Raw genomic sequence first — 27940 nt, forward strand, 5'->3', positions numbered from 1 at the left:
CAGTGATCTGCTGTCAGTTCCTCACACCCTCAGGAACCTTCACATCCTCATCCCCTCATCACGCTTTTCACACTCTTGCAGATGGAGGACTGTGTGTGCTTCGGGTGGCAAGAGGAAGTCACAGAACAAATTAGTGAAATCAGCCCTCTCCTCCCAACATGTGGGTCCTGAGTATCAAATAAAGGTTGTCATGCTTAGTGGCAAGTATTTTGACCCACTGAGCCATGTTGCCTTCTCCCATTTATAAACTTTCTTAATTGTGATAAATGTTAGCAGTAAAATGGAGAGAGAGTAGAAAATAACATCGATGATTCTAGTATCATCGATAATCAGGAGTTATTAGTTCTGAGTGACTCACTCTTACCTTGATCGTTCCTTTAAATTTTTTTGGATCCACACAGAAACAGTGAGCTAAAACCACAGTTGGTCCTAGTGGGCCCCCCTCAAGGACTAGGTCATGAATCCTTGTGGTGCAGACCTGGGGAGACACCTTCTCTGGAGCATCTCACTCTGCCTATTTTGCTGTGCCTTGTGGTCATGCTTTAGCCAGGCAGGCGTGTTCCTCTCTGGTCTCAGCAAGATGATGTAGCACTTGGGGATGAAGATGCCACCCAGAAGGCCAGCCGTGGAGGCCAGGATGGAGAAGATCTCTACAGCCGCAGTGGACTTGCCCCGGGCACTGTGGTACAGGGGCAGGAACGCTGTCCAGACACTGCAGAAGAGCAGCATGCTGAAGGCCAGGAACTTAGTCTCGTTGAAGACATCTGGCAGGCCCCTGGCCAGAAAAGCCACAGAGAAGGTACCCCCTGCCAGGAACCCCAAGTAGCCCAGCACACAGAAGAAGATGGTGCCAGAGCCCTCCTGGCACTGGATGACAATGTGCTGGGGCTCCGAGACCATATCCCTGTCTGGGAATGGTGGGGAGGTGGCCAGCCAGACCCCACAAAGAACAACCTGCATGAAGGAAGCAATGAGGACCACTGAGGTGGAAGCCCCAGGGCTCAGGCACACCTGGATCCTGGCCCCTGGCCTGGTGACCCTGAAGGCCAGGACCACTGTGAGAGTCTTGGCCAGAACAGAGGAGACGGCCACCGTGAACACCACAGCAAAGGTCGTCTGACGCAGGAGGCACGTGGGGACACTGGGGCGGCCAAGGAACAGCAAGGCACACAGGGCACAGAGGGAGAGGGAGATCAGCAGGAAGTAGCTGAGGGTTCTGTTGTTGGCCCTGACCACGGGGGTGTCCCTGTGCTTCAGGAACACTCCCAGAACCAGGACAGCCAGACCAGCCAGGAAGAGTGCCACCAAAGCCAGCATGAATCCCAGAGGTTCCTCAAAGGCCAGGAAGATCTCTGTCCTGGGCAGGCAGCGGTCTCTGGTGTGGCTCGAGTACTGCTCCTTGGGACACAGGAGACATCTCTTCATGTCTACGGGAGACACAGACACCATTCCTACAACACAGTGCCAACTGCACCAGCTCGGAAGGAAGGTGCCCCAAGCACTCCCTGCCCTTACAGCCTTTCCATCAAGTCATGGATTTATGAATTATTCTTGGTGACAATGGCTGGGCTAGGTGATATTAGAGGCAGAAGCACAATGAAAAAAGCTACATTTCTGTGTCTGTTTTATGTGAGAGTTTTTGTTTCTGTCTTCAGTGTCGCATGGAACTCAGGCTGAGGGGCAGAGGGTGGCCATAAACTCCTAAGCCTCCTTCCTCAACCTCTTAAGTGCTGTGATTATACAAGTGCACCACTATACCTAACCTATGCTTGTGTGTGCAGGTTTGTGTGTGCACACATGTTTATAAGTGAATGCACATGCTTGTCAAGACCAGACATTTAACATGTGATATAATTCCTCAATCATTCCCCCTAGCTTATATTTCTAATCAAACATATTTTTATATTTTGTTTGTGTGAGTATGTGTATTGGCTCAGGCATGCCCTGGTTTCCTAGTGGAGGTCAACATAACTTTCATAAACTTGGGGTTCTCTTTCTACAATTTGGGTCCCAGGGCCTGAACTTTTGCTTTCAGTGTTGACAGTGAATACTTTAACTGATAGGCTGGCCGTGTAACCAGTCTCCACAGCTTCTTCTTTTATAATGACCTCTTTTATTTTGCTTGTTGACTGTTTTCTTACTACATATCTTTTGAAACCATGTGCATGTCTGGAATATGCAGAAGTCAGAAGATATCATCAGTTCCCCTATAACTGGAGTTATACTTGGTTGTGACCCACCATGTTGTGTTTCTAACTGTTGAGCTACCTCTATAGGCCCCTTTTCACCTTACTTTAAGACAGGGTCTCTTACCTAGTCTAGAGATCACTGAGTTGACTACACTCTCAGGCCACAATGCACAAAGATCCTCCTGTCTCTGGCCCCTAGGTGCTGAGATTAAAGGTCTCTTGTGTGAGTTCTTAACAGTTCATTTCAGTGAAACAGGACCAGTAATTGGCCAAATTAACAAATGTTTTAGACTGCGCTGTGTCCCCAAAACTCATTTGTTGAAATCCTGCACCTAAGCACCTCAAAATGAGATATAGTTCTCATGGGTAAACTGGTGATAAATAATAAAGGTTAAATGAGGTCTCCAGGTTAAATTAGGTACACACTAACTCTAACAGTGCAGCTATTCTACTAAGAAGGTGGAGCTGGAGTGGTGGTGGTTGCACATGACTTTAATCTCATGATTTAATTTTAGGGGCAGAGGCAGGTAGACTTTTAATAGTTTGGGGGAAGACTGATAAATGTAGTGACTTCCAAGTCAGCCAGGGCTGCAGAGACAGTGGCTCAAAACCAAACAACAAGCCAAAAGAAGACACACACACGCTCACGATAAACACATACACACTCACAACACAAACACGCATAACAACAATGAAATGAGAGCACCCAGTGAGGATATTCTTTTCCAAGGCCTCACACAACACCAACTCTGGTGAAAACTTGGCTTTGCTTTCCAACTTTCAGAAAGGTAAAGGAATAACTTCTGTAGCTGAAATAGTAGGGAATGTGGTGGTCCATTGCCACTAAACTTCTAAGAATAATCTCACAAATACAAAGCAGAAGAAAGTCACAAAAGGACATCAGCCATGCTACTCCAATTACAGGAGGTTTGAAAAGCAAGTGAAATCATCAGTGTTAGCAAATCTAGGGTTCTGACTACACGACCACTAGAAGCTTGTGGAAGCAGTTTAGGCCTGTTTCTTGATCAGGGGTCAAGGATGTGCAGTGATTGACAGAGGACAATTCTTCTGCATTCTAATTATGGGTAGCACACTTGTCTTTTAGGATAAAGCATTTACCTAACAATATCTATTAGCAGAGCTCTAGCTGATGTTCCATGAGACAGCAAGGACTCCGCGGTGTTTTGGAGGATGGGTGTGGGGATTTGACTTAGAATGGCCCCAAAGTCTCAGATATTTAAATGATTTCTTCCTACCTGGTAGATGTTGGAGATGGATAGGGAGGTGGAACATTTGGGATGAGGGGAGTCACTGTGGGTAGTCTTTGAAAGTTCAGACTCACACACCTGGCCCACTCTCCACCTCACTGCCTGCCTGCTACCTGTAGATAAGAATGGAAACCCTCAGCTACTGCCTGGCACCATGCATCCTGCCATGATGGTCATGAACTAAGTAAGCTCCCAGTTAAAGCCTTTTCGTTTAGAAGTTGCCTTGGTTATGGTGTCTCTTCAGAGCAGTGGGACGGTAACTAAGACAATGTAGAAATACAAGAGGCTCAAAATTCCTTTTGGTCCCTCAGATTCCAGATCCACATGTCCTTACCTTTTTTGTCTGCAAACTGTCCCTCGGGGCAGGGACTGCAATCAAAACAGCATTGGGGTGCTCCCAGCCTGGGCACTTGGCTGAACCCTGGAAGACAGCTTTCACTGCAGACAGAGGTGGGCACCTAGTAACAGTGAGCATAATGTCACCAGTGATTCTGTAGGGATAAAGATGCTTAACCTCATCCTAAGAACCAGAACAGGAGAGTTCCCTCTCAGCCCACTAGATGACAGGCCTTTCAGAAACATGTCTATCTGAGCAGATGCCAGACTGGAAATGTACCTTTGAGTGTAATAAACAGAACTACATTTGATTTACTTGGCTAAGGGATTAAATACATAGCTAAAAATGTTAATGTGTTATCTTCCAGTCTTGTATCAACAATTGAAGATATGGGGGTAGGAGAGAAGGCACCTAGGTTAAAACTACAGACTGCTCTTCCAGAATATCAGGGTTCAATTCCCAGGACCAGTACAGCAGCTCACACTGTAACTCCAGTTGCAAAGGATCCACTGCCCTCCTCTGGCCTGCACAGACACCAGCACACAAATATAGGTGCAGGGAAACATGCATACATGCAAAATAAAATATAAACAATAATTTGGGTATTGGCAGTCATTACAAAAGTCCATATAGCCTGGGTATGATTTTCTTGACGCCTTCAGATTTCTGCATTTTCTGAAACTCCAGCCAGCCCTGTGGCTTCTTCAGGGACTCCATTTATAATTCAAAAGACCTGGTTATATCTTTTCTTTTTCTCCATCTCCCTCTCTGATGCTGTTGAGATTTACAGTTTGGCTGACCTTGTGTTTAACAATTACATTCTAATAACAAAACATCATCCAACTTCAGTAAGAGCAGAAATGCAGTTACTGACTCCCCGAATACACACACACACACACACACACACACACACACACATTCCTAGCACACTCAGTGGCCCTCTCATTTACCTCGGAACAGCCAAGGATGACCCAGTTTATCTTAGGATAGCTCTACCTCCAGGCAAGGATTATAAAGAAGGAAGTGTGGGTGCTGACATTTCTGCCACAACAGAAGAAAGCAGAAAACCCTCCCCAGATCACGGCCATTAAAAAATTCTTCAAAGGAGTCCTGGAAACACATAGTATGTGTCTTTTTTTCATGATTGAGAAATCCAAGAATGGGAATCTCATTCTCATGTGGAATACCTTAAGGCCACCACTGACTGGAGTGGCCACCAAAATGAAGTTAGATAAAGTTGCAGAGGAGGGGACTCTTTCTTCATTGGCACAGGACAGGGAGCTGAGCCATTTCTATGTACCAGACTCCACACATAGACATAAATAACACAACACTGTTTCAAATTTTGTTAATAAATATCAGGGTTTGAATCTCAAATGTTTCCCGAAGTCTCTTGTGTTGGACCACTGGTCACCTGACAGTGGGTATGTTAAGAATGATTGAATATTGATGCTACAGTAGTTTCAATGTAATTGGCCAAAATAAGCTCATATGGAGAGGCACTATGGGGGATTTGACTTTGTTATAAGAAGTGTGTCATTGTGGGGGTGGATTTGGGGTGTCATAAATGCTCAAGCCACACCCAGTGACCCAGTTCACCTCTTGTAGTCTACAGGTCAAGATTTAGGACTTTCAGTTCCTTCTCTAGGACAATGTCTGCCTGCATGCCACCATGTTGCACCAAGATGATAATGAACTAAACTTCTGAAAATGGAAGCCACCACAATGAAATGTTTTTTATTATAGGAGATTTTGGGCTCATGGTATGTCTTCACAGCAACAGAAACCTTAACTAAGACAGAAGTTGGGTTCTGCAACTTAGGTATTGAATTGATAGGCCTGATAATGCTTCTGTTTCAATAAACATGGACCATGGGACAGTAGATTAGAAAAGCAGTAGAAAATTTTAAGTGCACTTAATGCTACTATTGCCATACTAATAAAAGCATAGAACAAGGGACTGAGTCTGATTAGATTAACTATGGGCCGGGCTCAAGAAGTTTCATCTTGTGTCATTATATATGGGAAATATGTAACCTGATTTCTTACTTTGATTTTATATGAGATTACAGTTAAGAAATTGCATGAATCTCAGAAGAGACTGAATTTTGGACTTTTAAACATGCTTCAATTGTGATAGACAGTGAGAACTTTGGACAATGTGCTGCTAAATGCAGTTTTTATTATAATATTGTCACAAGCTGAGGAGTCAGGATATGGAATGTGGTGGTTAGAATGTAAATGGCCCACATAAACTCATAGGAAGAGGCACTATTAAAAGACATGGCTTTGTTGGAGAAGGTGTGGCCTTGTTGGTGGAAGTATATCATTGTGGGGGTGAGCCTTGGGGTATCATATATGCTCAAGCCATACCAAGTGACACAGTTCACTTCCTCTTGCCTACAGGAAAAGATGTAAGACTCTCGGCTCCTTCTCCAGCATGATTTCTGCCTATATGCCTCCATGATCCATAAGGATGATTATGGACCAAATAAACCTCTGAAAATGTAAGCCTCTTCATTAAATCCTTTTCCTTTATAAGAGGTGCCTGGCTGTGGTGTCTCTTGACACTAATAGAAACCCTAAGTAAGAGAATGCCTCTGACAAGATCAATGGATTAATTCCTCAATGGATTCGCAATCTGATAAATTAGTATACATATTAGAAATAGAACATGGGACTAGGTTTGGGGTAGTGGGACATGGAGGCTATGCACTAGTCAGATATAACTTGTTTACCTGTCTAATCTATCAAGATCCCTACCACCTCACTTCCTGAGCCACATGCCCTCATCACCAACCTCTCCCACCACACATGTCTGTTGTCCTACATGACATACTGCGTCAATCACACACATCCAGAGCAATTGATACATCTGACCCTGAATCCCTCAAACCATGGGATTTGTCATTGTGGTTGAAATAAACTAACACAGTAAGTAAACTGAATGTCTATTGAGTCCACTTTCCATATTGTCTATGGGAAGGTATTTAACTGAGTGTATCACTATCTTCATCTTCTCATAACAGATCCCAAGCACAAAGAATATATTTCCAAGGTAGTACCAGCTACAGATTCTCATTGTATTTTGTATATCTTGTATGTCCAACTCCCCCCATTTCCATAAGTGTGGGTGGTGTAAATGTGTATGCATGTATTTGTACACCTATGTGGACTCGTGTTCATGTATAAAGAAGCACATGTGGAGGCCCAAGATTAATGCTGGGAATCATCCTCAATTGCTTTTCCATTATGTTCATTGAGGTAGAGGCTCAAAGGAAAACCCAGAGTAAGACTGATATGGCTAGTCTTACTCATCAGGTTTCTGTGGACATCTCCTTGTTTCCATCCTCCAGGGATGAAATTACAGGTGAGACCCACTGTCCACTACGCATGTACAAGTGTTCTGGAGATCCAAATTTTGGTTCCTGTACTTGCATACAAAACACTTTGACCACTGGCAATCTCCTAACCCCATCTTTTACATTTTCCTTTTTGCTGGTGAATCAATATCATTCAGAGAAAGATCTCTAATGAGATAAACAGCATAGCCAGTTATAACTGACTGACCCAATCCAAAGCCTCATCAACTTGATGCAGAAGTAGCAATGAAGACCCCTGAACTGAAATTTCCCTGTGACTTTAACACACTAGGACAAGAGTCATCTCTGCATTCAGGCAACTCACTTGGATTTCCTCCTTCAAATGGACCTTCATTTTGTTCCCCGAAGAGACTTGAGGGTCTATCATTCCTACATGGACCAAGCGGAATACACCCTCAGGGGTCTTCTGCCCTTGGAAAATGTCAAATTTTGTCACCAAATCTCCATTGGCATCAAATATAATTTCACTTCCATCAGGAGTCTTGAAGTGCACATTCCTAAGAGCTTGAAGCAGCTGAGGAAAGAAGGGAGACACTGTAGACCAACCAGGGGCAATCTGGAGTCTTGTCCAAAATACCACATCCCATTCACCTCTGCAGTGAGACAGAGTCACTTCAACCAAGGATTGGCACCATTGGGAGTAAGGGAGATCAAGTATGTGTGATATATTCAGGAACTCACAAATATATTTCTCTTTCTCTTTCTCTCTCTCTCTCTCTCTCTCTCTCTCTCTCTCTCTCTCTCTCTCTGTGTGTGTGTGTGTGTGTGTGTGTGTGTGTGTGTGTATCATTAACACTGTATAATCCACATGACAACTCTCAGGAATGCTCTCTCCTTCTGCTGCCATGTGGGATTCGGGAATCCAACTAATGCTTGGGGACAAGTCCTTTACTCACTGAGCCATCTCAGCAGCCTTAAAATTAAACCCAAAAACATGACAATGTAGTTCCTGCTCCAGGGTCTCATTTGGGTGTGCGCTATTGTCCTCAGTCTTCCCATCACACTCAGAAGACTCCAAACTCTAGGAAGACCTCCACAGACTGGGCTCAGCTCACCCAGTCTGCCCACTGACTCCAACCAGTCTCCCACAGTTCATCAGTCCCACCCCGGTGGCTCTTCTGTTTGTCTCCATTCAGGGCCCTGACATGCTGGACCTGCCATCTGCAATGCTATCATTTTTACCCATGGTGAGACTTCTCATCCTCTTGTCTGGAACTCAAATAGTTGCTGACAGAGAAAACTACACCAGCCTTTCACTTCCCTTCACTTCTTCATACTCAGTCTACTTTATATCCTCATCATTAAGTACACACAGACAGCTTGACACTTACATGTTTTAATTTTGTGATGAAATCTTCCTTAGTAGTCCAGATTGGCCTCAACATTCTGTGTGCTAGCATGATAAACATGGGCCTCCAAGCCTGACTTTGTGCAAATTTTAATCTGTCACCCCCAGTCAAATGACAAAAAGTATCACTGTTCTTCCTGTTTACAACCTTATGTATCTTCACCAGGCACACACTAGAATCTCAGGTCATCTGAGTGATGGTAATGAAAACACACCTCCTCCTTGGCAACCCTTCTCACTGTTTACCTCAGCAGTGAGCTACATGTCTTCCAGGGGTCCTCGTACAGATCGTGACCTACGCTACCCTGGGTGGCTAAGAAAAGATAGATAGAGAGGAGATCCATCCAAACGGGTGAGTGTGTGCCCACCCAGGGAGGATGTTCCAGGAAGGGAGCACTGGGCCCCTCTAGCTCCTACTTTTTTGTTCCATACAACCCCGCTTCCCCCAAGCCTGCCCTATTGTATGTGAGGTCCTTGACCCAAGAACAGTTCCTGCTCCTGCACTGAGGAGATCCAGCCTAATGGAGGAGGGTCATCTGTCTATGTGTTATTTTCATTGGTGAATAGAGAAACTGCCTTGGCCCTTTAATAGGACAGAAAATAAGGTAGGTGGAGTAAACAGAACAGGATGCTGGGTAGAAAGCAGTGAGGCAGCCACCATGGAGCCAGCCACCAGGTCAGACATGCCGAATCTTTCCCAGTATGCCACCATCTCGTGGTGCTTCACAGATTATTAGAAATGGGTTAATCAAGATGTGGGAACTAGCCAATAAGAGGCTAGAACTAATGGGCCAAGCAGTGTTTAAATGAATACAGTTTGTGTGGTTTTTTTTTCGGGTGTAAATCTAGCTGTGCAGGAGCTAGGCGGGACAAAAAGCAGGCCTGCCTGCAGCTCCATCTATGAATGGTGCCCAGATGTGGATTACTGAATCCACAGAAAGCCCGAGAAAGCTTGGGAAAGAATAGAGTAAAGCATGTTTTCTTGGTAGCAGCAATTTCTCAGGTCTGCTCTGCTTGCTAGAGGCAAGCAAGCGCTCTCATCTAAGAGAGGCTTCATGACTCAGCTTTAGCTGCAAAAACCTGCGGCACTTTTAAGAGGTCCTGCCACGAAACACTTAAATAGTGTTGATGAAAAGCCAACCACATGCTTTTCAGTTTTCAGACGTAGCAGGAAAAAAGCTGTGCTGTTTTAAAATGCCGGCTTTCTGGGCTGTCCTGCCAGCAAACTCTGACTCTTTCAGGCAGGCAGTCTGACTGAGTGTGGTCTGTGAGCAGAATGTTGCAGCTTGCTTGCTGGCAGAGACCTTGAAATATTGTAGAGTTGTTGCAATAAACATGGCTACAGCCGGTACCTCTGCCATGAGGCTGTAACGTTAAGAAATGGGCTGGATTCAGCTGTCAAAGCCACGTCTTTGGTCCTACTGATATTGCTTGGTAAATTAAAGACTCATGTGATCACAAAAAGAGAGATATTCAGTAAAAGAAAGACTCAAAGTCGAAGAAAACGTCTAAATGGTTTACAATGTTTAAAAATATAAGCAGGCTTGAAAAAAAAGTTAAAGTTCTTAAAGTTAAAAAAAAAGAGAGTAGTTGGGTGTGGTGATACACACCTTTAATCCGAACACTTAGGAGGCAGAGGTAGATTGACCTCTGTGACTTCAAGTTGTGGTAGCACGCACCTTTAATCCCAATGCCTGGGCGGCAGAGACAGAGGGATCTCTGAGAGTTCAAGGACAGCCTGGCCTACAGAGTTATTCCAGGACGAAGATATACAGAGAACCTTTCTCAAAAAATAAAAATAAAATAAATAGAGGTTAAAACAAAGCCGCACAAAGAAGGAAAATACACAGAGAATCTTGATGCTGTATGGTATTAAGCTCTCTTTGAATTGTTTGAATTCTGAGGAAGGAGCAACGGCTGCTAAAAGATATTTGTTTATGAATGCTGCTAAACTAATCCAAGATAGATATTTTGAAAATACCTTAAATTCAAAATTTGGCTCTAAGGTTATGATGCTTTGGGAAAGTTCTTTTGTTTTCACAGAGGATGAGACTGTGGATTGCTTCTATCCCAATATGGTATTATAGATCATGCCCTCCTGAAAGGTTGCAGTGAACACCTTCAAAAAATTACTTCACTCAACTGCTGACTGAGATGAATGTAGCACACGAGTTATACCATGAAAGACCTGAATAACAGCACCCCCATTCAGCACAAAGCAGTTTGGAGAGAAAAAACTGCACACATATTCCCAAATATTGTTTATAAATGTTCTTTTACATTTAAAGGGGATATGGTATAGATATGAATAATTTATATTGGTATGGATTTGACTTTACTGATATAAATTTAAGGTCAATCTTGTTATGTGCATATGTATTTCTGATCTTGATTAAGGTATGTGATTGTGAAGTTCATTTTTAAAATGTATTGTATAATTAGGAAATATAGGTTGTTAATGGATAATCATCAATAATAGTCAAGCTTATAGTCATGTTAGTTAGATTTTCTAGAAATATAGAGATATATTTCAGTTAGATAGGCATTCTTCATATCTTTCAAAGACTACAGAATATGGCATTTTAAATGTTTTAATAATTTAGGGTTTTTCATGACAATGAGACACATCTGCTCCTGGCAGCACCAATCTTCTTCAAGAGGAAGATGGGCATCAAAGAGGCTACTTATGGAGTTTGATAGCCATTTGGGCAAGAAACTGCTCTTGCCTGGACTGATGCATGAAATGGACACAAAGAACCCACAGAAAGAGGACTGCTGCACTTGCCTAAAGGTGAGATGGTCCTTTGGGGTTCCTGATTCATGAAAGAGTCTGTGAGATATTCTGCAGGACACGGAAAATAGTAACTGAATTGTCTTTGAAATTTCCTGCTTCATGGAAATGTCCACTGGATACCAAGGGTCTTTAGGCTGAAGATGGATGCCCCAATGATATAAAAGAACTTTGGGTGACTGTACAGGCAGTGAGATATCTCTGTCATTTCTAGAGTTTGAAAGTTGCTTATTTCTTGTTTACTTAGGTAATATTATATTACATCCTTCTGGAGTCTTTGGTGGAGTTGAAGAATGGTTAGTTATAGTTATAGTTTTTCTTAGTTATGATAAAAGATAAAATATATATAAATATTGTAACTGTGATTTTTGCTTTATAACTGTTTTGTTATATGTAATTTTACTATGTTAAAGTTAAAGCCTTCCTTTTTGTTTAAACAGAAAAAGGGGAAATGATGGAGGAGGGTCATCTATCTATGTGTTACTTTTATTAGTAATAAAATTAGAATTCAATAGCAATTCTACCGCCAAAAAGCCTACAAACTCATGGAAACTGAACAGTCAACTATAGAACCACCCCTGGGTCAAGGAAGAAATAAAGAAAGAAATTAAAGTCTTCCTTGAATTCAATGAAAATAAAGACACAACATATCAAAACCTATGGGACACTATAAAAGCAATACTAAGCATAGTATATAGGAATAAGTGTCCACATAGAGAAAACAGAGAAAGCACACTTTAGAGACTTAACAGCACACCTAAAAGATCTAGAAAAAAGAAGCAGACTCACCAAGGAGAAATAGAAGACTGGAAATAATCAAACTGAGGGCTGAAATCAACAAAATAGAAACATATAAAACAATCCAAAGAATCAATAAAACAAAAAGCTGGTTCTTAAAGAAAATCAACAAGATTGACAAACCCCTATCCAAACTAAACAAATAGCAGAGGGAGAACATGCAAATTAATAAGATCAGAAAAGAAAAGGGGGACATAACCACAGACACAGAAGAAATTCAGAGAATCATTAGATCCTATTACAAAAGCCTGTACCACAAAATTGGAAAATGTAAAAGAAATGAACATTTTTTTAGATAAGTACCATATACTAAATTTAAATCATGACTAGGTGAACAATTTAAATAGACCTGTAAGTTGCCAGGAATTAGAAACTGGCATCAAGAACCTCCCTACCAAAAAAGACCAGGACCAGATGGTTTCAATGAAGAATTATACCAGAACTTCCAAGAAGAGCTAATATCTTTACTTCTAAAAGTATTTCACAAAATAGAAACAGAAGAGTCATTGCCAAACTCCTTTTATGAAGTTACAGTCACCCTGATACCAAAACCACACAAAGACTCAACCAAGAAAGAGAATTACAGGCCAATCTCACTCATGAACATCGATGTAAAAATCCTCAATAAAATACTGACAAACCGAATCCAAGAACACATTAGAAAAATTATCCATTATGATCAAGTAGGCTTCATCCCAGAGATGTAGGGCTAGTTCAACATACAAAAATCTCAATGTAATGCATCATATAAATAAATTGAAGGAAAAAACATATGATTATTTCATTAAATGCTGAAAAAGCATTTGAAAAATTTCAACATCCCTTTATGATAAAGGTCTTGGAGAGATTAGGGACACAAGGGTCATACCTAAATATAATAAAAGCAATTACAGCAAGCCAACAGCTAACATCAAATTAAATGGAGAGAAACTCAAAGCCATCCCACTAAAATCAGGAACACGACAAGGCTGTCCTCTCTCTCCATATCTCTTCAACATACTGCTTGAAGTTCTAGCAATAGCAATAAGACAACATAAGAAGATCAAGGGGATTCGAATTGGAAAGGAAGAAATTAAACTTTCGTTATTTGCAAATGATATGATAGTGTACTTAAGCGACCCCAAAAACCCTATCAAAGAATTCCTACAGCTGATAAACACTTTTAGTAATGTGGCAGGATGCAAGATCAACTCAAAAAAATCAGTTGCCCTCCTAAAAACAAAGAACAAAGAAGCAGAGAGGGAAATCAGAAAAGCATCACCTTTCACGACAGCCACAAATAGCATAAAATATCTTGGGGTAATTCTAACCAAGGAAGTGAAAAATCCTTTGACAAGAATTTTAAGACTTTAAAGAAAGAAATTGAAGAGGATATGAGTAAATGGAAGGATCTCCCATGCTCTTGGATTGGGAGGATCAACATAGTAAAAATGGCAATTCTACCAAAAGCAATCTATAGATTCAATGCAATCCCCATCAAAATCGCAACAAAATTCTTCACATATCTTGAGAGAATAATAATCAATTTTATATAAAAAAAAAAAAAACCGAAAACCCAGGAGAGCCAAAACGATCTTATACAATAAATGTACTTCCAGAGGCATTACCATTTCTGACTTCAAACTCTATTACAGAGCTACAGTTATGAAAACAGCTTGGTTGATGTGGGAGTGTCATATATCAATCTGTTGATTTCATTGGTTAAGTTATAATAAACCAGCTGCTTGGCCTCATGGCTTGGAACATAGATGGGAGGAGTAAACAGAATAGAATTCTGGGCGGAAGAGGAAGTGAGGTCAGACTCTGCTCTGTTCCCAGAGAGACGCCATGCTCAGCTCTCCTGGGTAGACGCAACGATGGATGGAGGCTAGAATCTTCCAGGTAAGCGCACCTTGGGGTGCTTACAAACATCATTAGAAATGGGCTAGTCCAGGTGAGAGAATTAGCCTGTAAGGGCTAGAGTTCATGGGCCAAGCAGTTCTTAAATGAATACAGTTTGTGTGTTGTTATTTCGGGCATGAGCTAACCAAGCGGCCGGGGTGTTGGGGACGCAGCCCCGCCGCTCCTATTTCAACACTTGGTATTGGCATAAAAACAGAGATGTTGAACAATGGAATTGAATTGAAGACCCGTATATTAACCCACAAACCTATGAACACCTGATTTTCGACAAATTATACGATGGAAGAAAGAAAGCATCTTCAACAAATGGTGCTGGCATAACTGGATGTCAACCTGTAGAAGAATAAAAATAGATCCATATCTATCACCATGCACAAAATTCAAGTCCAAATGGATTAAAGACCTCAATATAAATCTGACGACACTGAACCTGATAGAAGAGAAAGTAGGAAGTAGTCTGCAACACATGGACACAGGAGACCACTTCCTACTAATAACTCCATTAGCACAGACAATAACAGCAACAATAAATAAATGGGACCTCCTGAGCCTGAGAAGCTTCTGTAAAGCACAGGACACTGTCATTAAGACAAAAGGGCATCCTACTGAATGGGAGAAGATCTTCCCCAACCCCACATCAGACAAAGGTCTGATCTCCAAAATATATAAAGAACTGAAGAAACTAGACATTAAAATTCTGAATAACCAAATGAAAAAATGGGTACTGAACTGAACAGAGAATTCTCAACAGAAGAAGTTCAAATGGCCAAAAGACACTTAAGGTCATACTCAACCTCCTTAATGAACAGGGAATTGCAAATCAAAACAACTTTGAATTTCCATCTTACACCTGTCAGAATGGCGAAAATCAAAAACATCAATAATAACCTATGATGGAGAGGATGTGGAGTAAGGGGAACACTCATCCATTGCTGATGGGAATGCAAACTTGTGCAACCACTTTGAAAATCAGTGTGGCAGTTTCTCAGAAGACTTTGAGTCAACCTACCTTAGGATCCAGAAATTCCACTCTTGGGAATATACCCAAGAGATGCGCTATCATACTACAAAAGCATTTGTTCAACTATGTTCATAGCAGCATTATTTGTAATAGCTAGAACCTGGATACAACCTAGATGCCCCTCAATGGAAGAATGGATAAAGAAAGTGCAGCACATATACACATTAGAGTTCTACTCAGCAGTAAAAAACAATGACATCTTGAATTTTGCATGAAAATGGATGGAAATAGAAAACACTTTACTGAGTGAGATAACTCAGACACAAAAAGATTAATATGGTATATACTCACTCATTAGTGGATTCTAGCCATAAACAAAAAGCATTGAGCCTATAGTTTGTGATCCTAAAGAAACTAAATAATAAGGTGAACCCAAAGAAAAATATTTATTTATTCTCCTGGAAATTGGAAGTAGACAAGATCACCAGGCAAAAGTTGGGAGCATGGGGGTAGGGAAAAAGGAAGAAGGGGATAAGGGAGAAGGGGAGGACTGGGGAAAGCTTGGGGATTGGGATGGTTGAGATGGAGGAAGGGTGGATATGGAAGCAGGGAAGAAGATATCTTCATTAAGGGAGCCATTTTATGATTGGCAAGAGACTTGGGCTCTAGAGGGGTTCCCGGGTATCCAAGGGGATGTTCCCAGCTAGGTCCTTGGGCAGCAGAGGAGAGGGTGTCTGAACTGGCCTTATTTCATAGCCACACTGATGAATATCTTGCATATCACCATAGAACCTTCATCTGGCGATGGATGGAGATAGAGACCGAGACCCACATTGGAGCACTGGACTCTCAAGGTCCAGATGAAGAGCAAAAGGAGAGAGAAGATGAGCAAGGAAGTCAGGACCGTGAGGGGTACATCCACCCATGGAGACGGTGGGACTGATCTAATGGGACCTCACCAAGACCTACTGGATTGGGATGAACGAGTATGTGATCAAACCAAACTCTCTGAATGTGGCTGACAATGGGGACTGACTGAGAAGCCAATGATTAATGGCACTGGGATTTGTCTCTACTGCATATACTGGCTTTTTGGGAGCCTAGTCTGTTTGGATGCACACATTCCTAGACCTGAATGGAACAGAAGAGGGCCTTGGACTTCCCACAGGGCAGGGTACCCTGCATTTTCTTAGGTCTGGAGAGGGAGGAGGAGAAGTAGTGGGGGAAGTCTGGAGGGGAGGAGGTGGAAATTTTTAATAAAAAAAATTTAAAAAAGAATAGATGATAGATAGATAGATAGATAGATAGATAGATAGATAGATAGATAGATAGATAGATAGATAGATGAGTTAGATGATGAATAGGTAGATGGATGGACAGACATATAGAAAGAAAAACAGACAGGGAGGTGGACAGAAAGATGGACAAAAACTCAGGGGAAAAAGACCAACATATATTATACACATGTATGAAATTTTCAATATTTTTAAATAGAAAAATAATTAAGGGCTTTGGATATGGCTCAGTGATTAAAGCACTTGTCATAAAAGCCTGAGGATCAGACCTCAAAACACAGAACCCACCTAAATTTCAGGTGGATGTGGCCACTATTCTCTAATTACATTCTCAGAAGGAGGAGACAGGAAATGCATGAAAAAGCTGACTACCGAGACTAGCCACATCAACAAGTTCTGGGATTGAGTGAGAAACCATGCCCCAAAAATTAAGATGGAAGAATGATTGAAAGGTGATTCCTCATCATCCTCAGATATTCCCACATGTATGTACAAGTGAGAGCACAACCCGCCCGCATGGGCCTGTATGCTTACAAACATGTGCCCATATACATGTCCCATACACCAAAAAATGAAAAATAAATGGCATTTTATATCTGTTTGAAATTCTGATTTGCAGCACATCTATACTAAAAGTCATCCACTGTTTATCAAAGCTTAAATTTGGGGTATTAAAAACTCTATGACATGGGATGCCCTTCTGTTTGCTGTGGATATGTATTGATTTTATTAGTTGATGAATAAAGTTACTTTGGCCTATGGCCAGGGAGAAACCCAAACTTAATACTGGAAGAAAGAAGGAAGAATCCAGGCAGATGCCAGGAGCTGCTGGAGCAGCAAGATGTGAAGTAACAAGCCACAAACTTGTGGTAAAATAGAAAATAATAGAAATGGGTTAATTTGGTTTTAATAGCCTGACTGCAGCAAGGTTGGCCTTTTGTCTGCGAGCTACCTGGCCAGTAAGAAGACCTGATCTTGGTACCAGAACACACTTAACCTGATAGAAGAGAAAGTAGGAAGTACTCTACAACATATGGGCACAGGAGATCACTTCCTACATATATCCCCAGCAGCACAGACATTAGGGCAACATTGAATAAATGGGACCTCCTAAAACTGAGAAGCTTCTGTAAAGCAAAGGACACTGTCACTAAGAAAAAAAAGGCAACCTACTGACTGGGAGAAGATCTTCACTAACCCCGCAAGAGACAAAGGTCTTATCTCCAAAATATATAATGAACTTAAGAAACTAGACTTTAAAATGCTAATTAACCCAATTAAAAAAATGGGGCACTGAACTGAACAGAGAATCCTCAACAGAAAAAGTTCAAATGGCCAAAAGCACTTAAGGTCATGCTCAACTTCCTTAGCGATCAGGGAAATACAAATCAAAACAACTTTGAGATACCATCTTACACCAGTCAGAATGGCTAAAATCAAAAACACCAATGATAGCCTTTGCTGGAGAGGTTGTGGAGTAAGGGGAACACTCATCCATTGCTGGTGGGAATGCAAACTTATGCAACCACTTTGGAAATTGGTGTGGCAGTTTTTCAGGAAATTCGGGATCATCCTACCCCAGGACCTAGCAATACCACTCTTGGGAATATACCCAAGAGATTCCCTATAATATGACAAAATCATTTGTTCAACTATGTTCATTGCAGCATTATTTGTAATCACCAGAACCTGGAAACAACCTAAATGCCCTTCAATGGAAGAATGGATGAAGAAAGTGTGGAATATATACATATTAGAGTACTACTCAGTGGTTAAAAAAAATGACATCTTGAATTTTGCATGAAAATTGATGGAAATAGAAAACACTATCCTGAGTGAGGTAACCCAGACCCAAAAAGATTAACATGGGATGTGCTCACTCATAATTGGTTTCTAGCCATAAATAAAGGACATCAAACCTATAATTCATGATCCTAGAGAAGCTGAATAAGAAGGTGAACCCAAAGAAAAACACATAGTTATCCTCCTGGGTATTGGAAGTAGACAAGATTGCAGGGCAAAACCTGGGAACTTGGGGGTGAGGTGGCATGGGGGTAAGGTGAGATGGGGAGAGAAAAGTGAGAAGGGGAGGATGGGGGGAGATGGGGGAATGGGATGGTTGGGATAAAGGAAGGGTGGATATGGGAGCAGGGAAGTATATATCTTAATTAAGGGAGCCAGTTTTGGGTTGGCAAGAGACTTGACTCTAGAGGGGTTCCCAGGTGTCCAGGGAGATGTCCCCAGCGAGTTCCTTGGGTAGCTGAGGAGAAGAAACCTGAAATGGCCCTATCCTATAGCCATACTGATAAATATCTTGCATATCACCATAGAACCTTCTAGCTATGGATGGAGATAGAGACAGAGACCCACATTGTAGCACTGGACTGAACTCCCAAGGTCCAAATGAGGAGCAAAAGGAGAGAGAACATGAGCAGGGAAGTCAGGAATGCAAGGGATACACCCACCCACTGAGACAGTGGGGCTGATCTATTGGGAGCTCACCAAGGCCAACTGGACTGGGACTGAATAAGCATGGGATAAAACAGGACTCTCTGAACATGGCGGACAATGAGGGCTGCTGAGAAGCCAAGGACAATGGCACTGGGTTTTGATCCTACTGCATATACTGCCTTTGTGAGAGCCTAGCCTGTTTGGAGGCTCACCTTCCTAGACCTGGATGGAGAGGGGAGGACCTTGGACTTCCTACAGGGCAGGGAACCCTGACTGCTCTTCGAACAGGAGAGGGAGGAGGAGAGAAGTAGGGGGAGGGGGAGAGAAATGGGAGGCGGGAAAGAGGCAGAAAGTTTTTCAATAAAAAAATGAATAAAAATAAATGTATTAGGTCATTTGGAAAAAAAATGAATAAAATCATAAAAAAGAAATGAGTTAATTTAAAAGAGCTACTAAATAATAAGATTAAGCAAATAGATCAAAATTTATAATTAATATAAGCCTCTGAGTGTTTATTCAGGAACTGGTGGAAAGAAAAAACTCCACTTACATGTTTACTGTTATGTGAAATACTAATTTTACTAGGCATCCTGATGGTGCTAAATCAGGCAACCCACAGGAACTGGACTCTTCTGAGATCCCACACATGGCAGGGATTCCTTGGCTACTGTTCCTTCTAAGATGCCTCTCATTGGTAAGCATGTGACATCCTTGCTGAAGCATATAGTCAGCTTTTCTACACCCTAGTCAGTACCAATGTCCTCTTCCCCCACTATCCCAGAGCCACCCACTGCACATGTCCTCTCACCTGCCAGGGCTGGAAGTCCTGGGAGTCTGTACTTTTCCCATCCTGCTGTCCATTGGTTATCACGTCGTGCAGGGCATGGGCAATGCTGTAGACAGCTGTGTAAGCTGCATCAATTTTACTCACTTCTGGGAAAGGATACTGCTTGTTTATCAGACTCTCATTCCCTGAGCACAGCTGGACACCCTCTGTCACTGTACTGCTCTGGTCGGGCCATGTGCAATCAAAGGTAAACTCCCAAAACTTCTTTATAAACATATCTTCTGGAGTATGTCTGGGGCGTAGGTTAGCAAGGAACTCTGGGAAGCCAGTAGCCCTGCAGCTGTGATACAGAAGGCCAAATGTGCCGAACAATACCTGGGAAATGCCTGGAATAGACAGGGCAAGTGCCATGTGCAGAGTGCCCTTGCTGACCCAGACCTGGCCTGAAACAGGAACGCCCAGTAACCTATATAGAATAAGCTGGAAATTTGAATTGCTTAGGAAAACCAGAACAACCCTGGCTGTGCATTTCTGCATCTTCTGGACAATCTCTCCAATCTTCCCCATGGACTCATGGGAAGGGACATGGAGGGTGAACTCAATGCACACACCAAATGAGCTCAGTTCCTGATTGGCCAAAGAGCTGGCCTGCTGCCCAAAGTCATCATCATGGGCCAGAATGATCACCCAGGACCACTGAAAATGAATGATCAGCTGGGTCACTGCACGGCAAGATGTGAGGTCACTAGTCAGGGTTCGAAGGAAAGATGGGAACTGGATCTTGTCACTGAGGCTGGGTAGTGAGGACGAATAACTGACCTGTCAAGGAAGAACCAGGCAATAGAAGGGTGAATGAGACTGGGACTTATGCATAGGCTGATGATCTGGTTTAAAGGTGGGAAGGAGGAGGCTGGAGACTTGACTCAGTGGTTAAGAGCCCTTGTTCTTCTGGTAGAAGACTCAAGTTCAAGATCTAGCACACACACCAGGTGGCTCACATCTGCCTATCACTCCAAGTCAAGGAAATCTGATACCCTCTTCTAGCTTCCTCTTACACCTGCGGCATAGACTCACATAGGTAACAAAACACATAAACGTATATTAAGCTCTCTGATTTGCATACAGCTGTGATGCTGTTCTTTTTCACTTTCGTGTGTGTGTGTGTGTGTGTGTGTGTGTGTGTGTGTGTGTGTGTGTGTTGTCTGATAGTACATGTGTGGAGGTCAGGAGACAAATTGTGGGGACTAGTTCTCTTCCACCACATGGGTTCCAGAGGTTCAAACTCAAGTCATCAAGCTTGGTTAGCGTCTTTACCCCACAAACCTTCTTTTAGTCCCTGGTAGGGACCAATGGGTTCTCAGTAGAACCACCAGGCAAGAACAACGATCAGCTCTTATCACACCACCACTACAAGACATTCCTATTTACTGAGTTTACTTCCCAGAACCAACATAGAAGAAAATAACTGACTCCCAAAAGGTGTCTTTTAACTAACATGCAGATGTGTACAATGGCACTGGTGTTGAGTATACACACAAACACACACACACATAATAATAATAATAAATGATGTAGAGATGGTTCAGTGGTTAAGAGTACTTACTACTATTTCAGAGAACTGAGATTCAATTCCCAGGACCCATATGACAGTTAAAAAAATCTGGAACTCAGTCTAGAGAATTCAATGTCCTCTGATTTTCATGGGCATGAGGCAAACATGTAATACATGTGTGCATATAAATATATATAGATGCATATATAAAACATATAAATATTTACATATATGCATATATGTATATGTACATGTGTGCATATATACATGAAGGAAAATACTCATAAAATAAAAATAAATAAATCTTTAAAATATTTCTTAAATAAAAAAGAAATGTTTTCAGTTTCCTGGTCACTGAGAGGGATGCCAGTTCTCTCTAAACTATCTTTATCTGTATATGGAGGGGAACCATGTTGCACATGGAGAATACTTGCAGGGAGCCTGGCTCCACAGCAGAGCTGCTCACACCTGTGGCCATCACCATCAGGTTCTCTATCATCATTAAGGGACTGCACTACATTCATGAAGGAAGAAGGCTTGAGACACTCACCTGGGGAAACTTGTACAGCCCCAGAAGTCTGGCCATGGAGACAGACAGGGATGACCGTGTGTCCCCAACCAGAGCAGCCTGAGGAGAGCCATGCTGGCAGGTATAGTTGGGGATGGGCTCCTCCTGCCTCGAGAGAAAGCTCATTGTCTCGTGGACGGCTCCATGCACTGAGTCCCCAGAGTTTCGAATGGAGAAGCCCAGAGTCAAATTGGGCAACAAGTGAGCACTCCTATTGATCTCCTCGATGGCAAAGACGAAACTCTGGGCCACCCGGTAGCCCCACTTGGAAATGCTGAGAGAAAGAGAAGCCCAAATTAATCACACATTATGGGATATATAGAACAAGAATAAACACAGGAACACAAGGATAAAAATCAAACACATACATCTTCACAAATACATGTGCACAGATGTGCACAGAAACACAGTTCAGAATACTCAGAGGGGAGCCAGAGGGAATGTGGAGCCAGTAATCAGAGGGGACAGTTTCAGAAGACAGAATGGATAACTGAATATCTATTGAATTAGCTGGGTGTGGTGGCACACTTGTTTAATCCCAGCACTCTGGAGGTAGAGCAGATGGATCTTTGTGAAGTGGAGACCAGCATGGATGACAGAGACACATCCAGGTACCAGGAACTACATATATAGAGACCCTGCCTCATGCAAACAAAAAAATTATTGCACAGTACATTTGGTTAGAATTAACAGTAACAAACATCTATTTCAGAATTGCTCATAGTAAGAGCCAGAATACAGGGAGAGGAGATGTGAAATGCTGTCTTTGGTAGATAATTTGGGCATAGCAGACATGTGAGTCTGCCAACAGCCAATCATGCACTGGGAAATTCCCTGCACGGCCCTACTCTTCCCTGCTGAACTATTGGCAATGGATGTATTCTGGGGGAAAGACACTCACTATTGTCAGTCATGTCCCTAAGAGGTGAACCCACAAACTTCGGTACACAGTTCCAGACCTGCAGCCACACAGACAGTTTTGGGTAAAATCGGGGGGTCACAGCTGAGTGGAGGTGGTGCATGCCTTTAATCCCAGAACTGGGGAGGCTCAGGCAAGCAAATCTTTATGAGTCTGAGGCTAGCCTAGATTACAGAGTGAATTCCAGAACTGTCAGTGCTACACAGAAAAACACTATTTAAAAAAAAAAAGTTTGAGGTCAGCCTGATATACAGAGCAAATTCCAGAATAGTCAAGCTTAGGCAGTAAAGGCCAGAAATCTGGGGAAGATGTAATTGAATATGAGGGCCATGTTCCAGCCCCAGCAAGCAGCAGAACTTGGCAGTTTTGGTCACGGAGTTCTGGCTTTAGACTTAAGGATAGAAGAAAGGCACTATGGAACCTTCCTCCATGACTAAGGAAAGGCAGGTGTCCTTGAATGGAGGCCTAAGGAGGCCACTGCATGAAGCTGTGAAGTTGAACCCTGGAATTTCTTGGAGAACCCAAGATGTTGGAAATGTCAGAGTCATGAGATTCCTGATGAACGAAGCTACAAACAGGGAATGGAACCAACCCAAGAGAAACAAGTGTGTTGCAGTAAACAAAACTAAAAAAAGTTGGAGATCTGAAGAGTGTTTGGACATGAGACATGGAGGTGCAGGGTTTAGAGTTTGCCAACCTGGTTTTCTGTCTTGCTTTGGTCCAGTATTTCCTATGTTCCCTCTCTTATGCTTTGGAATGGTGCCATTGTATGCTGGAAATATAAGATCTGCTTTTGGATGTTGATTTTATAGGTAATTACAGTTAAGACATTGCATGAATCTTAGAAGAGACTTTGAACTTCAGACTTTTAAATAGACTATGGGTACTTTTGAAGTTGGACTTAATGCATTTTTGCATTATTATATGGCTACAAGTCTTTGGGGTAATGGTTTGAAATAAAATGGCCCCCAAATTAAGGGACACTAATAGGATGACCTTGTTGGAATAGCTGTGGTCTTATTGGAGGAAAAGTGTCCCTGTATAAGCAGGCTTTGTGCTTTCTATATGCTCAAGCCATGCCCAGTGAGACTGCCTACTTCCTGTTACCTGCATATCAACATATAGCAGCTACCTCTCCAGCACCATATCTGCCTGCATGATAACATGTTCCGTGCCAAGGTGATAACGGACTAGACCTCTGAATTGTAAGTGAGCCACCGCAATTAAATGTTTTCTTTGAAAAAAAAACAGAAAAATAATCAGTGCCTAACAAAACAAGAAGGCATGAATGTGGGAAAAGGACCTGTAAAGGGAAGGAGGAAATGAGAGGGAGGAAAGGTAGGTAAGAGATGCTGGGGTTGAGAATTCAACAAATGCACTATGTAAACATATGAAATCAGCAAAGATCAAATGCAAGAAAATATTAAGCATATACATACAAGTAACACTAAATGGACTCAATAGGTCTCATTTATAAATATATATTTGTTTGCATATGTATGCAGCAATAATATTTAAAAAATAAAAGGCAATAAATTTAAGAGGGTAGACCATTTGGGAGCTGTTGAAAGGAGTAGAGGGGAATATAGTTAGATAGATCGATAAATGATAGATGGATGGATGGATAGATAGATAGATAGATAGATAGACAGACAGACAGACAGACAGACATCAACATAGACAGAGATAGAGACATATGGGGCTGTTCAGACAAAGAATTTCTTTGTGCCTTTGGCTGGCCAGAATCCAAAGGTATCGACCTTCCTTGGCCTCTTGAGTGCTGAAATTAAAGCAAAGTGTCACCATATCCAGTTGATGCTGTTTATGTTAATTAAATTTTTCTAAATGTCAATCCTGAGAGAAGATTTGTTTTTGTTTTGAGGCAGAGTCTCCTTATCCCCCAGTCTTACCTCACACTCACTGTATAGCCAAGAATGATGAATTCTTTCAATATATGTGTATATATACGCCAGAAGCTGACAACTACTACTCTCTTTAAGCATGTTCTGTGTGTGTACGTGTGTGAGTGTGTGTATGTGTGTATATGTGTGTGTGGCTGTATATGTGGTGTTGTATTCATATGCATGTGTGTTTCTGCTTGGAGGGTAAAGGCTGCTAGGGTGCCAGAATAGCTTTCTAAATTACTTTTCCATCTTTAAAAACATTATCTTGTGTTCATGTGTGTATATGATGTGTGTGTAGACTCACACAAGCTAGAACACATGGAGGTCAGGAATCGACTTTGTGAGTCAATTCTCTCCTTCCACCTTTATGTGGGTTCCAGGCAGGGCCAGGTCATCCATCAGGCTTGCATGCCAAGTGTTTTTCTCCTTATTGCATCTCACTGGCCCTTCTTCACCTTATTTTTTGAGACAGGTTATCTCACTGAACCTGGACCTCATCCATTCAGATAGGCTGACTGGCCACAGACCTGTAGGAATTTGCCTGTCTCACTCATTGTTCCTAACCAGAGTTAAAGATGCTCTGATGGAGGTGGGTCTTGTATTTATCTGTTGCTTTCATTGGTTAATTAATAAAGAAAACTGCTTGGCCCTGATAGGACAGAAAATTAGGTAGGCGGAGTAGACAGAACAGAATGCTGGGAGAAAGAAGTCGAGTCAGGCAGTCACCATGATTCTCCCACTCCAGACAAATGCAGGTTAAGATCTTCCTTGGTAAGCCACCTCGTGGGCTACACAGATTATTAGAAATGGGTTAGATCAATATGTAAGAGCTAGCCAATAAGAGGCTGGAACTAATGGGCCAGGCAGTGTTTAAAAGAATACAGTTTCCGTGTAATTATTTCGGGGCATAAGCTACCCATGCGGGCGGCAGGGTGCTGGGGACGTAGCCCTGCCGCACCTATTACTACAATGCTCAATAGCCTAAGATTTCACATGGGTTCTGGGAATCAAACTCAGATCTTCATGCTTGCACAGCAGACACTTCACCAACTCAGACATTTCCCCAGACCCTAAGACCTTCACTTTCAGATTCTCCTGTCTCTGCCTCCCATGGTAGATTATAAACATTCACATCACCAAAAGCTAAGTGTGCAAAGTGCTGGGTTTGTGAATGAAATAAGCTTGATAAATCATTCTATAATGTATACATTTATTAAAATACAGCTCTGTGCCCAATAGACACATGCAATTATTACTCACTGGCTTAAAATATAACATGGGATTGATATGGTAACAAACACTTGTGATTCCAGTACTAAGGACATGGACAAAGGAAGATATTGAATTCTAGGCGAGTATCATCTACACAGTATAGCCCTCTCTCAAAAAAAATTAAAATAAAATAAAAGAGAACTCGAGGACAAGCCAGTATGGCCAATGTGTTGGTTCGTGCTTGCAGTCCTGTGTTTGAAGGCTAGTCTGAATTACACAAGGAGTTCCAGAGTAGTCAGAACATAAATTGGGATACTGACTCCAAAAAAAAAAAAAAGTAATATAGCTCTCTCTCCTCCAGCCAGGCAAGATGCCCAAGGGAAAGGGGAAGAAGGTGGCCCCGGGCCCCGCCATCGTGAAGAAGCACGAGGCTAAGAAGGTGGTGAATCCTTTGTTTGAGAAGAGGCCTAAGAACTTCAGCAATGGGCAGGACATCCAGCAGAAGAGAGATCGTCAAATGGCCCCCGCTACATTAGGCCGCAGCGAGAGGGCCATCCTCTATAAGCGGCTCAAAGTTCCTCCTGCCATTAACCAGTTCACCCAAGCCCTGCACTGGCAAACAGCTACTCAGTGGTTAAACTTGCCCACAAGTATAGGCCAGAGACAAAGCATGAGAAGAAGCAAAGGCTGCTGGCCCGTGCTGAGAAGAAAGCTGCCGACAAAGGGGATGTCCCAACTAAGAGACCACCTGTCCTTCGAGCGGGCGTCAATACAGTCACCACTTTGGTAGAGAACAAGAAGGCTCAGCTGGTGGTGATTGCCCATGACGTAGACCCCATTGAGCTGGTGGTCTTCCTGCCTGCTCTGTGTCGGAAGATGGCGGTCCCCTATTGCATCATCAAAAGAAAGGCCAGGCTGGGGCGGCTGGTCATAGGAAGACGTGCACCACTGTTGCCTTCACACAGGTTAACTCGGGAGACAAGGGTGCTCTGCCCAAGCTGGTAGAAGCTATTAGGACCAATTACAATGACAGATATGATGAGATCTGCCGCCACTGGAGAGACATCGTCCTGGGTCCAAATCTGTGGCTTGAATTGCCAAGCTGGAAAAGGCAAAGGCAAAAGAACTCGCCACTACACAGGGTTAAACGTACTGCTGAGTTTTCTGTACATAAATATAATTACAAACCTTTAAAAATACAAATGATGTCAAATATGAAAACACAGTAATAAAAAATCTCATTCATTTTTAATTGAATAAAAAATTATGGATGTTACTTTAAAAAACACTCTTAAATGGTTTTTGATACGAGACTCATCATGTTCCCCAATCTTGCCTGGAACTAATAATACTCCTGCCTCAGCTTTCTGAGCGATAAGAGTACAGCCATGGGCCCTATGCTCGATTAAAAGCAATAAAGCTAAATACAAATGTTTAAAAAGGCTTGTTTTGGAAACTACAGTATATTGAAAAGCTGGAATGATTATATCTAAAAGTGGAACTGTTCATATGGCTCACGTCATGAGCTGGATCTCCAGGACTTCATAGACTAAATGTGGTGGTTCAGTCCATCATGTCATCACTGGGAAAGTGGAAGCTGGAGATCAGAAATTCAAGGTCATCTTTGACTACCTAGTGAATTCGAGACTTCATGATGCTTAGAAAAAATAACAAGAAAAAGGAATACAGCACAAAGGAATCACGGAGGCTGATAAATGATGAAAATCTATTATTTACACATTAATCCATTCAGCAAACACACCTACATAGACACTATTTTAAGAACCAAGGATATACAGAAGAATCAAGAAGCCCTACCTGGCCTGTGGAGGGCAGACATTACACCCAGTACAAGAGCACCCATACTTCAGTCCAAGACAAACAAAAAGGACAGACAGACAGAGGTCATGTAAAAGGAGAGCAACAGAGCTACTGCATGGATACACAGAGAAACGTGGTGGCCATCTAGCTGGGACTCTGAGAATCAACCACTATCCAAGGATTCACACAACCTTGTAAGGCTGCTTCTGGGTTTCAGAGACTCCCATTCCACATTCAACACTTACTCTGAAGCCAGCAGTCCTGATGGTGGGACAGTGAAGTCAGACAGGGTACCAATAGAGAGATCAAAGATGGAGAAGCTGCCCCCCACTATTACATCCCCAGGACGGTCAAAGTGACGCCTCTGCCTTGGCAACAGCCAGGCTCTTGGTGAGGAAAAAGCAGAAACAAAGACACAACCAAAGACAACAGGAAAGAGAGTACACAGCCACAT

General features: G+C 42.3%; 1 protein-coding gene across 1 annotated transcript; it reads right to left on the reverse strand.

Moving 5' to 3' along the window:
* Window positions 1-72: 72 nt before the first annotated feature.
* LOC126493805 (vomeronasal type-2 receptor 26-like) lies at window positions 73-27940 on the reverse strand. The gene is made up of 6 exons (XM_050130916.1): window positions 27732-27940; window positions 21613-21904; window positions 19532-20329; window positions 7452-7691; window positions 3792-3915; window positions 73-1427 (listed from the first exon to the last, which is right to left on the reverse strand). The coding sequence occupies exons 1-6, from the start codon at window positions 27938-27940 to the stop codon at window positions 451-453; spliced, it is 2640 nt and encodes an 879-aa protein (XP_049986873.1). The 3' UTR covers window positions 73-450.

The sequence above is a fragment of the Alexandromys fortis genome, unplaced genomic scaffold, assembly GCF_014885135.2.
Source record: "Alexandromys fortis isolate MF-2015 unplaced genomic scaffold, M_Fortis_MF-2015_v1.1 scaffold_339, whole genome shotgun sequence".
In the NCBI taxonomy this organism is placed as follows: Eukaryota; Metazoa; Chordata; class Mammalia; order Rodentia; family Cricetidae; genus Alexandromys; species Alexandromys fortis.